General features: G+C 43.6%; 2 protein-coding genes across 4 annotated transcripts; one reads left to right on the forward strand and one right to left on the reverse strand.

The window, feature by feature from the left end:
* Nucleotides 1-3,161: 3,161 nt before the first annotated feature.
* Nucleotides 3,162-12,417, forward strand: LOC125523592 (26S proteasome non-ATPase regulatory subunit 2 homolog A-like). Of its 3 annotated transcripts, none has more exons than XM_048688613.1 (25): nt 3,162-3,320; nt 3,449-3,549; nt 4,317-4,437; nt 4,518-4,577; nt 5,349-5,416; nt 5,810-5,843; nt 7,154-7,225; nt 7,392-7,430; nt 7,518-7,636; nt 7,726-7,849; nt 7,926-8,012; nt 8,203-8,361; nt 8,459-8,566; nt 8,637-8,726; nt 8,830-8,970; nt 9,056-9,160; nt 9,234-9,455; nt 9,758-9,907; nt 10,011-10,220; nt 10,952-11,011; nt 11,092-11,199; nt 11,304-11,389; nt 11,471-11,579; nt 11,664-11,842; nt 11,930-12,417. In XM_048688613.1, the coding sequence occupies exons 1-25, from the start codon at nt 3,303-3,305 to the stop codon at nt 12,000-12,002; spliced, it is 2,643 nt and encodes an 880-aa protein (XP_048544570.1). In that variant the 5' UTR covers nt 3,162-3,302; the 3' UTR covers nt 12,003-12,417. The 3 variants fall into 3 exon arrangements, with proteins under 3 accessions (XP_048544570.1, XP_048544571.1, XP_048544572.1); XM_048688614.1 differs by having other exon boundaries at nt 8,266-8,361; XM_048688615.1 differs by lacking the exons at nt 3,162-3,320; nt 3,449-3,549; nt 5,349-5,416 and having other exon boundaries at nt 4,376-4,437.
* LOC125523594 (nuclear transport factor 2-like) lies at nt 12,378-14,581 on the reverse strand. The gene is made up of 5 exons (XM_048688616.1): nt 14,445-14,581; nt 13,634-13,689; nt 13,414-13,554; nt 12,803-13,031; nt 12,378-12,719 (listed from the first exon to the last, which is right to left on the reverse strand). The coding sequence occupies exons 2-5, from the start codon at nt 13,685-13,687 to the stop codon at nt 12,664-12,666; spliced, it is 480 nt and encodes a 159-aa protein (XP_048544573.1). The 5' UTR covers nt 13,688-13,689; nt 14,445-14,581; the 3' UTR covers nt 12,378-12,663.
* Between the last annotated feature and the right edge of the window lie 238 nt (nt 14,582-14,819).

Here is a 14,819-nt window from a genome sequence, read left to right on the forward strand (position 1 = left end):
CGCTTAATGGCATCAGGGACAGTAAAGGATCCACTAACTAAAATGAGCACACCGCCCTCATGGGATGGCTGAGAATCTACATTGTCTATCTGCATCGAACATTCCTGAGGTATGTAGATACAAAGTGTTCATTGATATCCTGGTTAAGCACACACACAAAAAATCAATTAGAACCAATCAGGGGACAATAGCCCTTAACTGAGCGAGCATGTATTAGACAAATATGAGCTAAATGATGGGCGGCGAGAGGCATGGCATTCTGGGCCGGAACCTGCGTCTCAAGTGTGGGCGGGCAGCCATGGCTTCGTGTGTGTGTGTGGGGGGGGGGGGGGGGGGGGGCGGGTGCGGGGGGTGGCGGAGCAGGGGTGTGTCTGTGCCGGAGGGGTGTGAGCGCAGGGTTACATCACTTGTCGTCATTGTCCGTCTCACCCCTCCTCGGTGGCTCCAAGCGGTTCTTCTTAGCTCATCTTTAGTTTGCGTGGGGTGCCCGCGACACCTTTGTATCTTGCCTTAGGTGTGTGTATGTGTTGAGGTGTCGTGATGGTGTGTGTTTGTGTCAGTTCGCTCGGGTGTATGTGGTAATGATTGATTTATAATATAAAGCGAGGAAACCCTTTTTTGGTAAAAAGAAGGTGGTCGCGGCGGTATTGAAATATTTGGAGGTTGGAATCATGCCAGATGGTATAAACGACACAATCATAGTGCTTATTCCTAAGGAAAAGAAGACACAAAGTTTGAGAGAGTTCAGACCGACTAGTCTTTGCAAACTTATATATAAGGTCACCTTCAGATGCTTGGTTAATCGTTTGCGTTTTTTTTGTATGAACCTATCTTGGAAACTCAAAGTGCCTTTATTTTGAAAAGGTTCCGGAAGGGATGATGATGGACATCACAATCATTGACTTTGAGGGCATCCTCAAAATCCAGCAAAATAAGAATTCTCGGAACATTTATTGTGCTTACAAACGGGATCTCACCAAATGCGGCATTATTAGTTTTTTTCTAGTTTACCTCGTAAAAGCATATACAGCTGGATTTTGTAAATCCGGCCCCTCAAACGCCCGCGGACAATGACCGGTCACGTCTCAAATTAGCCACTTTGCATCCGTCTCTCTCATATTTCATCCCTTAGATCCATACAAAGAATGCAAAAAAAACCTATGTACTACATCTACGTACTACCCTAGCTACTCTTCGTCGTCGGAGATGTCCATGACGCCGGTGTCGGGCGCCGGCTGGACGGGCGGGTAGGAGGGCTCCAGCTCATCCTCCTCCTGCTCGACCTCATCCATGTGGCGAACATCTCCGTCTCCTCCGCGACCTCTTGCGCCTCCATCTCCTACCGGTGATGACGTCTTGCCTCCGCAGCCGACTCCGACCAGAGGTGATCGAGGATAGCCTGCTGCTCCGCCTGCAGATCCCCGTCATCAGTGTCCCCCACATCCTCCTCCTCCGGCTCATCCCCCTCTATAATACTTATTTGCAAATCCAAATCTGGTAATTGTTCTCTAATAGCACCTGCTCCTGTAGCAATTTCCCGATTTCGAAATGTTGCAAAGCCTGGGGTAGAAAAAAAGGGAGAAATGATGTGGTTACAAGATGCAATTTCCTCTTCGAATAAACCTCGTAATCGTAAAAAAGTGGGTTTTTTAGTGTTGGGCCTAGCAAAAGAGAAATCGAGACGTCAGGAGTCCATTGATGAAAAGGGGCTGGGGAAAGCTTAAACCTAAGTCCTACAGTGATGGATATAAGCGTCCGGAGAAAGGAATCAGTCTCTTCAGTCCGGCGCATGCCTCCCTACCCTCGGTAGCTTACGAGTTTACGTCCATCCCTGGCCGGGTACAATTTCAGTTAGTGGATCCGGAGGGAGGCATTGAAGGGCCTGGGTCCCCCATTCCGTCCTAGTCGGACTCGGAGCGAAGCATCTCCCAAGGCCAACTTCCATTCACCAAACCCAGGTTCCTTGAGGAGCTTCAGCTGAAGAAGGAGGCATATTCGGAGCTGGTTGAGGGTCATCCACAACTTCCAGAGCACAATTCTTAAGCACTTGCTCTAACCTTTCTAGCTTTGGAGCATTGCTCTTGGACAGATCAGAGGCGCCTTCCCGGTAAGGAAGAGGATAAAAAGGTGCTGTCATCTATCTCGACCATCTTAGGCGCACACTTTATTCGGACAATGGGGCACGATGCTCTAAAAAAACTTACTGAAAAAAACATAGCGGTAACGGCTGTTTTAAAAAGCACCTCTTCCTTTCCTGAAACTCAAACAACCTATTAGGCTACTAAAAGGCTAATCCAGACGAAAGAGATAGCGAGAAAACGACTCCTCAAGCCGAAATAAGGGCGGGCCGCTGCAATGAGAGCCTAAGTTGCGGAGTTTTTTCTAGATTCTTTTTTTGGTGCGTTCTTCCTTTTTTTGGATAGAAAGAAGGGTTCCACAAAGTCATCCTCCCCGTCCTCCGGATCCACTGCATCCGGAGGGAGCCCCGTGGTGATCCGGGCTTCGCGCCTAGCCCAGATCTGCTCAAGGAGCTCGAGCTGGTGCTCCGGCGTCAGAAATGGCTCGCTCCTCACCCGACGACGTGAGGACATGGCTACTAGGCGGATAGGTGGAGTGGAAAGTGGCGGCGGCAGCAGACAGAAGGAGGAAAATGTGGATGGATGGTAGGGTTTCGATGCCGCCGGTCGACTTAAATAGCCAAGCAAGACACTACGCGGCCCGCCGAAGGAGACGAGTTTCGGACCGTCGGGTTTGAGGGCATTTTCGGCTAGGACCCCTTCGTCAGTCCGACGTGGCGGGTGTGCCCGTGCGCCTCCATATCTGCCACATATTTGAGCTGGACATGAGTGGTGCCGGTCAGACCGGATGTTTTATACCCGTTTGAGGCGTCTGTCTGGGTTGAAAAAACGTGACCAGACAATGACATGACGGACCATCTAGATGTATGAGGCGGGTTTGAGGCACCCGGCTGTAGCTGACAACCGACCAAGAGGCGGTTCGCTCGTGTGAGTGAAAACACGTGCCGTTCGCTTGTTCGCCAGCCGGCGCGCTATATAAACTCTTGGCGTTTACTTCGGTTGACCTCCCCTGACCAGAAAGATCACCACACCAGCCAGCCCAAATCCTCCTCCCCTCCCTCTCCTCCCTCCCATTTCTGAATTTCTGATTGCCCGCCGACTCCCCGAACTCCCTCGTAAACCCTACCTAGCCGCGCGACGACGCCAGCGGCGGTGGCGGAGCCCCCACCTCCGCCCCTTCCCCGCCTCCCCCGCCCCGCCGCAGCCGGCAAGGGCAAGGGGAAGATGAAGGGGGACGATCTGGTGAGCAGCGACGACCCCGCCACTTCTCTCCCTTCTCTTCCTCCGCCTCCTCCCCGCGGGGCGGGGGCGCCGCTCGTCCTCTCTCTTACGGGTGCGGCCGCGTGACTTGCGTCTCGTGCCTGTCGCAGTCGGAGGAGGACCTCGAGCTCAAGGCGCGTCTCGAGGATTGCGTGCAGCTGGCGCAGAGCGGCGACCCCCGCCTCCGGGTAGAAGCCATCGACACCCTGAGGTAATGCCTTCTGCCGCTTCTGAACTTCCCCGGGATTCGGCCCGCATCGCTCTCAAATTTGGATGGCCAGTTTAGGCGCGAAAACCAGATTCCGTATGATCCGGGCGCGAAAACCAAATTCGGTTCGGATGTAAGTGTTTGTCGCGCCGCTGCTCAGTTTCTAGTCTCCTGCACCACTCTCAGTTTTGGTTAGTTTCGGTTCTGGTCTCCTGCTTAGTTCCGGTTCGGATTCAGGCGCGTCGCTGTCAATTTTGGATGGCTATTTTTTAGGCGCGAACACCAGATTCCGCGTGATCCGTTTTCTCGATTCGCATGCAAATGTTTGTTGCGCCGCTGCATAGTTTGTAGTCTCCTGCACCCTAATCTCTGGGTTGATTTCTTGATTTACCTACCGGTATGTACTGCAATCTGCAGGCGAGTTTATAGGAATGTTGCGCTCTGCGAAATTCACTGTCATGAAAAATTGGAGGGACAGGAATACTGTTCAGGTTTTTGGTTGTGCTGGTTTGCTTATTTTGCAAGGATGCCAATTTTGGGCTCCCTCTGCTCTTAAGTTGGGACAGGATACTACGAAAGCAAAATTCCTATTGCGTCATGCTTTCGCTGTTGAATTTCACTATCATGTTATGATGGTATATTTGATTTGATTTGTTCATTTCGAATGTTGCATCCTACTGCTGCTATTGACTGCAGCACTGCATTCCTCAAACAGCTAATATGCCATTTTTCTTCTCGGTACATAGTTAACTGTGGTTAATGCCTAACAGGAAAGAGATTCGTGCGGCGACAAGCTCAATGACGTCTGTCCCGAAACCACTCAAATTCCTCCGTGCACACTACGGAACTCTCAAGGCTTGTTTTCAGAGAATGCGGGATCCTGCACAGAAGGTATCAAGGGATTGTTAATGTCTCAGTTGAGCCAAGCTTAAGTACTATGGTGCTTATGATTTTCTGTTCTTATTGTGCAGAAACATATGGCTGACATTCTGTCAGTATTGGCCTTGACAGCGTCTGCTGAAGGAGAAAGGGTATGCAGAAATACCAAAGCACTGTTTAAACATTTGTGCATTTCCTTCTGTTAGTATCTTTCTTTTTTATAAATGACCATCGCGTGAAATTCCGAGCAAGATATACTCTACAAATAGTTTTTATTTATTTCTAGTTCATAGTGGTTAGAGTTTGCTTTAGCACTCATAAATACGGATCTTAAAACCAGGCTAGGTGGCATAAGCAAAGAGCAATATGTGAAGGCCCCAAACAAAAATCTAGATTAACAGCCTCATCCCTCTGTTATGCTGTAACTAACCTGAACCCACTAAAATATTTAGTCATGTGTGCCGCTGGGACCAAGGGCAAGGATTAATCTTCATAGTAACTTACCTATGGCTCGATCATATGTCATCCTATATTACCCCATTCGACCATTATCGACATCAACACATGGGCCATCAATTGATTTATTTAACTTCTGGATTGATCATCCTGTGCCTAATGTCGCTGGCGAGAGAACCACATCTATCACTGCTGACTGCAACTTTAACAGTGTTATGCTTTGACACAAACCAGATAGCTAACAGGCACCTAGTCCTTTTCTTTGCTTGGATATTTTAACACCAGAACCTACATGTAGTTACATTTACTTTAATACAGGTTTTCCCTCATCGTAAACCACCTAACTTCCATTATACTACTTCATAAGCTTTTTTGGAAAGCTGAATACTGAAATGAGCATCTAGATTTAGTTGACCATTACTGTATAGGTTTGTCTTGCTAAATTTTGCTTCCTTTTCTTGTTTTAGGAAAGCCTCAAGTACTGTATGATGGGCTCTTTAGTTGATATATGTTCATGGGGTCATGTATATGTGAGGTGCTGACATTATTCATCCCCCTGGCTGTAATTCTAACCTTACCTTTTCTTCATGTTACTTGTAAATAGCTCCCTATTAGCATTATTTACTATTTTGTCTTCGTATACACTTTTTTCCATCCTTGTAGCTACAAATACAACGTGATGTGAATTTATTTTTTATATGCCCTCAAATGCAATACTAAATCTAAAGAATCACTCTTATGTATTTTGTTGTTGTTCCAGTTTGAGTGTTATTGACTTACCACCATCCTAGTCATTCTGCCATTTCAAATCTAAGCTATATTGTTCGGAAATTAATGGACTATAGTATTGCTCCTAAGTTTTTTTGTTGCGGAGGCTCAAGCTGTTTCATATAGTGGGCTCTAATTATGTCAATGTCTTTTTCGACAGAAACTTGGCTTTTGAAATTGGAAAAGAGTGGAAGGTTAGATCCTAATCCACTTCATCGTTTGTATTGCATGATTTTTTATATGTTCTCCATAGTACCCTGTTCTGTAGTATGATATCTAAATCTGAGAATGGTTTCATACTGAAACCATACTTGAACCTTATCCGTACATGTATCTCTCAAAACCATACTTGAACCATACCTGTTTAATGCCATTTTCAGCCCAACCAAAACTAAACCCTCTATTTTTTCCACCCAAACCAATTTAAACCCAATACATAACCGTGGGTTTAAACCCAATAAATAACTATGGGTTTGCTTCAATGTATATATGATTGCACAAATCGACATCTTAAGAAGCAAATGACATAGAAAAGGCATAAGTGCATCTACAACAGTTTGAGAACAAAGTTATCGTTGAGATACGGTCAACACACAGCAAGAGTAAAAAAAAAGACAATGCCCACGACCGAAAAGCTCACTGACAAGTGTATTAAAACCAATTGCTTAGCTAAAGCACAAGCAAACACATCCGATTTGCATGTGGTGTTTCCCCATAATACAGAATTACATAGTGCATCGCAGCATGTACGTGGATCAAAGATACTCGTTGTCGATGCGTCGTTACTTATTGCACATAACCAATGCCCAGAAACCGGTTTGGACCCATAGTTTATAGCCGTTAATAACCAAACTGTTTAAGCCCATAACCAACTATACCCAAATTGGTTTTTTCACATACCCAAACCAAAACCAAACTAAAAAAGTTTCAGCCCAATAAAACCTGAACCAATCAAATCCAAAGTAAGAACCGAACCGTTTCACCCAGTTTTTTAATAACCATTCTCAGGTTTAATGATATCCACTTTCTGTCCGGATGGCATGCCATTTCGCGTGTTAGTTCCGTGCTAGATATGCATAGTTTTCGGCAAAAAACTGAATAGTGGCCCGCCCCTGTCTCTCTTCACAGTAGTATGACATCCAATTTCTGTCTAGATGTTGTTGATTATAACCAATAGTGTTTTAATTGTTCTTCATGGTAGCATGACATCCAATTTCTGTTTAGATGTTGTATATTAGAATCGAAAGTGTTTTGGTTGTTTTTCCTCGAACCTTTTGACTTTATCGTCAGTATGTATATACCTTACTGATTGATGTACCATAATTTCTGTGGCTGTCCAGCTGACAAGACTCTTGAAGTTGTGATTGCTGGTTTGCTATCTCTTAATGCATTTTATTTTGTTAGAAAAGAAGTTCCATCAACTCTTTCTTTTGTTATCTATGCTATAGTGTATTAGTTGTTCCAGGAAGTTGGGCTTAAATATCAAACTTTTCTTGTTTTGCAGGACAATGGCTCATCAACACCAATTGAATCCAAGATAGAACTAGTGCTGGAAATTGTCAAATTTCACATGAAGGTTGATTCCGATTAGATTTTGTGTGTTGCATTTGTTTTATTTTGTTACTTCATCATATAAAAATATTAACTTATGTGAAATATGCTAATCGTAATTGATAACCAATAGTAATTGTTTAAAATAAACCTAATAGTGATTAATTCTTTGATGGATTTTGTTATTGTAGCATAATGCTGAAACTGAAGCTCTGGATCTTTTGATGGAGGTTTGGTGAAACATTTCTGTTTGGATTAATGGATCAGCTTTATGCTTATTGAGATGCAACTGAAGCATGGTATTTCTTTGTACATAGGTTGGATACCTTGAGATGCTTTTAGACGAAAAATATGAAGAGTACCTTGCAAGGCTATTTTGTCTTGTTGACTCTACCAACTACAAAAGGGCATGCTTGTATTTGACTACTTCTTCTAAGTACGTGAGTGAATTTATGCATTCTCTAATTTTAAATTTATCGAGATTAAACTTGTGACCACTTGTTATGTTGGGGTGGAAACTGGCAGATACCTTTTGACTCCTGACCGTGAGGCCTATGAGGCCACACTTTACATTGCCTTTGGCATGTATGGGAAGTTTAGGGATCTTGCAAGTGCTTTGCGAATTGTGCTTTTGGTCAACGACGACAAGGTAAGTGAATGAACTATGCCTGTGATTTTGAGGTCCGAAATTCAATGGCACTAACATTGATTTCAATGTCTTCTAGTGTTGTGATCAGAGTGTGAAGATTGTATTTGCAGAAACTGAAGATTTCTCCCTGAAGCAGCAACTCGCATTTATGATAGCACGCTATGTGAGTCTCATCCATGCTCACAGACATGCAACAGAAGCAAAATTACCTATTTTTGCCATCGTCTGCTGATCTACAATTCTGATCATTGGGATAGTTTGTACCTATAGATTCCATACTACAGATTGTTTAAATCTTTTAGCAGACTCTTTGACCTTTATTTTCCTTTATCAATGAGCTCTTCTTATTGAAGGGTTTAAGCATGGAGGTTGATGATGACATGGTTGCAGATGAAAATGAGAAGAATGCTTTGCAGGAAGTAGTTAATAACACCAAACTGAGTGAGGGGTACCATATGCTTGCGCGGGATATTGGTGTCATGGAGCCAAAATCTCCAGAGGACATATATAAGGTAATTTTTTGTTAGGTTATTTGCCGATTCAGTTTTTAAGTAGTTTGTTAGTTTGTTTAGGTACCCCAGTTAAAATAAAGACATGCTCATTTGTTAGGTTCATCTGATTGGCGGTCAAGGTGCCAAAAGCTCCAGCCTTGATTCTGCAAGACAAAATTTGGCCGCAACTTTTGTCAATGCATTTGTGAATGCTGGTTATTGCCAGGTTAGCTCTTATGAACTTTCTCGCCATCTTCAGGGAAAGTAATGATATTAAGATCATATTCTTGTTGCAGGACAAACTCATGACTGCAATTTCAGATTCTTCTGAAAATTTGCTATTCGAGAAGAACGAACTTGGGAAAGCCAGTGCAGTAGCTAGTCTGGTACTGATATAATTCTATTTCTATTAAATGCACCCTTTAGATTACTAGACGATGCGAGTATTTGATAAGATAACAGTACTAAATACTAACACATCATTTTCAGGGAATGATACATCTATGGGATCATGATTCAGGATTTGCCATACTTGACAAGTACCTGCAGAGCGATGATACTCATGTCGTTGCAGGGGCTTTGTTAGGTATAGGAATGGTCTCTTGTGGTGTGAAGAATGACTATGATCCTGTATGTACCACCCTACCCTACTCCATCCATCCTCTTGCTCTTCTAATACAAGTCCTCTGCTGTAATAACCTCTTATGTTATGCAGGCACTTGCTCTTATTTCTGGGTATAGCACGAGTGCAGCATCAATTACACGTATCGGTGCAATCTTGGGCCTTGGTATTGCTTATGCTGGGTCCCGGAAAGACAAGGTTAAATCAATACATTCCCCTATACCTGAAATACCCTTATTATCTTGCATTGATATAGTTTCCGAATTTTCAGCTTAAATCGTTGTTCTTAATTACCTTGAGTGACTCCCAAGCACCTTTGGTGGACTTAGTGTTCTCTGCCATCTCCTTGGGATTGGTGTTTGTTGGTTCCTGCAACGAAGAGATTGCACAGTCAATCATATCTGTCTTGAAAAATCTTATTAAAGCAGAGCTTGCAGAGCCCATTATTCGTCTGCTTCCAGTTTCCATTGGCCTTCTATATCTTGGAAAACAGGTAATTTTGTTGTTCCTCAGTAAGATTCACAGCTTCCTGTACATTTTTTTTCTTGTTTCGGAGCATGGAATAATTTTAAAACATGTATTCTATGTTTCGGTGCCTGCCCTTATACTTGTGGACACCCTTTGATGATATACCTTAAACCCATGCTTTGGCTGGTTTCTCTCCATTGTTATAAAATAGGTTCATCTGCTGATGTGATTTATATTTAAATACCTTTTATTTTGAATGTGGCTGCATGTGCACAGGCTTATGAATTTTTCCTATTCAATTTGTTGATCTTAACAACACTGTATCAGGAGGGGCCGAAGGCTAACGTTGTTAAGGTTTCTGAAACATTTGATGAAATAATGAAGGAGGTTTCTAAATTTTTTGATAAAATAATGAAGGACTATTGGGATGTAACTCTTATGTCTTTGGCATATGCTGGGACAGGGAATGTGCTTAAGGTAACTTACCTTCAAAAGATACATGAATTGCAGAGAGATTGTATGATACCCAAAAGTTCAATGCATAGCTGTTCTTAATGAACTATGCCATTTGATTTTTCAGGTTCAGGAGCTCCTTAGTATCTGCTCAAAAAAGGAAGGTGGAAGTCACCAAGGGCCAGCAGTACTTGGAATTGCTCTTATTGCCATGGCTGAAGAATTAGGAGTTGAAATGGCTGTACGGTCCCTTGAGCAACTTTTTAAGTATGGTGATTATAATATTAGAAGAGCGGTTCCTCTTGCTCTTGGCATGCTCTACATATCCAATCCAAAGGTACTCCTATATTTTATACTCCCTCTGTCTCAAAATATAAGAACGTTTTTAACACTACACTAGTGTAAAAAACGTTGTTATATTATGGGACGGAGGGAGTATAAGTTTCGCTTGTCTTCTGTAACATTAAGGGGCTGTTCGGACTCTCTCCACTCTCCAACTCCATGCCGGAGCGGAGCAGGATCTAGCTCTAATTTGAGGAGTGTCCGGAAGGCCGCTCTGCAGGCTCCGCTCCGTGGCGATTTGCCAAACAGGGCCTAAATGGGAACAAATCAAACTTTTGCCATATTAATAGCCCTTCCAAATGCACCATGAAATTAAATGGAAACATTTCTTGGGTTGGCGGATGGATTGGTCCCACAAGATGGAGCATTTGCATCTCTGTACTGTTGCACACATATTTGTAATATATTAATAGCAGTGGAAGCACAATAGGCTAAGAACATGCATGACTGTTAGTTTTTCATCTGTTGCAAAACCATCCGTTTCGGTCTGAATGTGCTTGGAGATCACGCTTTGTTAGACACTTATTTGGTCTTGGCTTATTGGCAACAACATGCTTTGCTGCTTCTTATTTGATTCTAGCTCACTGAGTGCCCGCAGTTATGGTAATAATGTACATAGGTTGCATCTTGCAGATCTCTAGTTTCATTCTGTCTGCCTATCATAATTAATGTAAATAGATTGTATCTTCCAGATGTCTAGTTTCATACTGTCTGCATATCATGTAGGTAGACGTTGTAGACACACTGAGTAGACTGAGCAATGATGCGGACGGTCAAGTAATGATGGTTAGTAACTTCGTCACAATATAACATATTGATTCTTCTTATTTCTCAGATTACATATTTGATCAAATCACTACATGCAGGCTGCAACCATCTCACTGGGTTTGATAGGTGCTGGTACAAACAATGCACGTATAGCCGAGTTGCTTCGTAACCTCTCAAGTCAGGAACATGGCGTTTACCTGTTTTGTGTAAGTACAAACCTACAGCAAAAAACACTATCCTTGTTTTAAACGTTAGGACGATTTCCTTTGGTTATTTAGGTTTCAGATTTGTTGATTTCTTTTGATTTCAGGTGAGGATTGCCCAGGGTCTTGTTCACCTAGGGAAGGGCTTGCTGACACTTGCCCCATACCACTCTGACCGGTTACTTCTATCCCCGTGAGTAATGTGTCCGGTAGGGTTTCCCTTTGGTTTTACTGGAATTGTGATTTAAAAAGCTTTTGTGTTATCACTTTTCAGCGTAGCGCTAGCTGGGCTAGTAACCGTTCTGCACGCATGCCTTAACATGCAACCCACCATCCTCGGAGAGTATCCCTACATGCTATACATCCTTGCCCTTGCTATGCAGGTATGTATCTTGTACTAAGGACTCAGTGGTAGGGTCAAAAAGAATCATATGATTTTGAAATGTGTGTTTCTCTGCTGGGAACAGCCTAGGATGTTACTGACTCTGGATGAGGATCTCAAGCCCCTCCCTGTGCCTGTTCATGTTGGCCAAGCGGTTGATGTGGTCGGTCAAGCGGGAAGTCCCAGGACCATCACTGGGTTCCAGACGCACAACACGCCTGTATTGCTCGCTGCAGGGGAGCGAGCTGAGCTAGCAACTGAAAAGTAATTACAGAACATTTTCGAAATGAATCTTATGTTCTCTTCAGTAACTTGATTCTTCCTCGAGCTTACTGATGTTCCTGTATGTAGATATATTCCGCTGACACCAGTTCTGGAGGGCTTTGTGATCCTGAGGAAGAACCCAGAGCATCATGAAGATTGAGAGATTGGTGCGATGCAAGCGTAAGCGGATCTGCGGATGGAGTGCCATGAAGAGGCTTGGTCAACATCTAACTGTCACACAAGCAAGCGACAATGACTATTGTGAAGAGGCTGCAAATATTCCTTCTAACAAAGTACAGGTCGTACAGGGGTCAATACAAAGAGCGGAATAGCGTTCGGGGTCAATGTTTGTACAGAGGGAGAATCGGGTCGATGTTTCTTCGGAAAGAGGAGAAGCAACTTTGTCGGAAGGGGAAACAGAAACAGTGGGTGTGACTGAAAGCTGCATAGCATAGCCTATAATTTTGTGTTTTCACTCGCTAGACTCTGTTTCCCAGAACAAAAAATTGTCTGTGTTCCTTAACATGCACATATATAGTCTTTTGAGATGCATATAATAGATATATTCAGTTGTATACTTGTCTGATGTTTTCTCCCCTTTTAACAAGTCATAATGTATGTACAATGCTAAGGCATTCGCAAATGTTAAACTTTTCGCACCCATTTGTTGCAAAAGCAAACATAATCTATAGATGGATAAACTTGCATTCTGTAAGAAAGCTAGTAGTGCACTGCCGAGACGTGACTATCTGTCATTCATGACTTCATTGCTGATGGAGGTACTTTCTGTAGATTGATTCATGACTTCACCGGTGATATCATCATACCCAGAAATAATCCATCAACGGAAGCACTGTAACCTTGACAGGTGGTGTTTCTGGCCAAGTATTGAAATGTCAGCAAAGCTATGGAAGGAGCAACTCTGAGGGTGAAAGAAAACTGAAGATTAATGTTAGTTACCTGGCTCAACTGGAATGTATCTAAGCACATCATTCAGAACAAAATAGCCTCCTTTTTGTGGAGCAAGGAAGAACGACTGAGTAAACCTACGCTTCATGGCATCAGGGACAGTGAAGGACCCACTAACTAAAACGAGCACACCGCCCTCGTGGGATGGCTGAGAATCTACATTGTCTATCTCCATCGAACATCCCTTGAGGTATGTAGATACAAAGTGTTTATTGATATCCTGGTTAAGCACACAAAAAACAAATTGATTAACCAATCAAGTGACTATAGCCCTTAATTGAGCAACCACGTATTAGACAAATAAGAGAGACAAGTGTTGGGAAGAATTCTACTGCCTTCAACATGGCACATAATCTCTTGCTACAAAATGATGTTGTATCACAAGGTTGTGCTTGCATGGATGCTGCATAATAAGATCACATAGAAACCATATTGGCATGCACATCCTTTAGCTAACGATGTCCAATTGTCCATGGATCACATTTCAACACGTATGGTCTAAACATTGGATTCTTAGCATAATCCCACTACTACTAAATGCTCAATTTACAACCGAAATGGAAAGATCATACAATGCCGCTGCTGCGCTGCAGAGAACTTACACGCAGTGTGGTTATAGATGTCAATGTACCATCAGAATTTGGCTTCCGACCAAGAATACTTTGATCATGATAGAACTTATGGACATCCTCTGGTGACTCATTCAGAATTTTGTAGTAGTGTTGGGCAAATGCATTTCCAATCTGTAAGCAAAGCCAATCCTGATCAACAATACCCTTTTATTTGCAGAGTAATAATAACTAATATGGAGAAAATCACTACCACGTGGGGATGGGGAAGAACACCACCCACAGAATTCCCAGCTTTCGCAGCCATTGCTGCATAAGGAACATCTCTGATTAGTATCTTTTGAGGTGAATGAATATTGTGAGAATGTAGAATGCAAAATTGTTGCCAGAAAGGAAAATGCTTAAAATTCAGAACCAAAACATTAATACTTGTGTCCCACAGGGCCAAAGCAAGAAAAAGAAAAGAAGGTCTGCAGCTCAGTGTCGGGTGCCGACTGAAAGACTCCCACCAAAATTCAGAAACTACACAAGGGTACGGGCATCGGCTTCCTACTAAATGGCAGCGGGCTAAATCGTTCAAGATTTGCAGCACAGGACTGTCCTGATACTCCAAAGTACCAGCCCAACTACCAACATCAGTTCAGCAGCAACTGACGAGAATCCATCCAGACAAACAATGATCAGAGCTCTACACAAAAAACACCACTGCCTACGCCCCCAGTCAGCGATACATAAGCCCTCTGCTAACGCGACATGAAAGCTTGTACTGTATTACACTACTACTCCCTCTGAAAACTAAGTGATCTACTACAAGATCTTATATTCCTACTCCCACAGAGTACTGCAGCGCGAATTTACAGACGGCATAAACTTGAGTGTGGCCAGAGTCACAGCGTTACCCCCGCGCACCAAACGCCCACACGGACCCACGAAGCCTACAAAGCTCACGAACCGCGACGGCACGACCAAGGAAGGACGAAGCGCGTCGAGCAAATAACGACGCTCGCCTAAAAGAGGAGACATCGAGGAGCACAAGTGGGCACTGGGGGAGGAACTGGTTGTACCTCACGAACGGAGTACGGTCGAGCCGGCCGCCGCTGGAGAGGAAACCCTAGCGAGGCGATTCGGAGATGGTGCTGCTGGCAATCGCGGATCTGCGGCGGAGCAGTTGGACTAGATAGACCGAGTGGGTGGGTGGGTGTGGGGGTTTATGATGGAACTGCGGGTTTGTAGGGCGGTTCAGTATATATATTAGCTCCGCGGCCCCACCTACCGGTCCTTTTTTTTGCGGGTGTTCTTTTTCTTTTTTCTGAGGGAATGCCATCATGGATTCATGGCCTCGGCAAAATGGTTACATCGTTTGCGAGGCATTTTCAGAAAAAATCAAGAGCTCCATCAACCCAATTACAAGAAATGTTATTGTCGTAAGTGAATTTAGC

This window comes from Triticum urartu, chromosome 7, assembly GCF_003073215.2.
Source record: "Triticum urartu cultivar G1812 chromosome 7, Tu2.1, whole genome shotgun sequence".
NCBI lineage: Eukaryota > Viridiplantae > Streptophyta > Magnoliopsida > Poales > Poaceae > Triticum > Triticum urartu.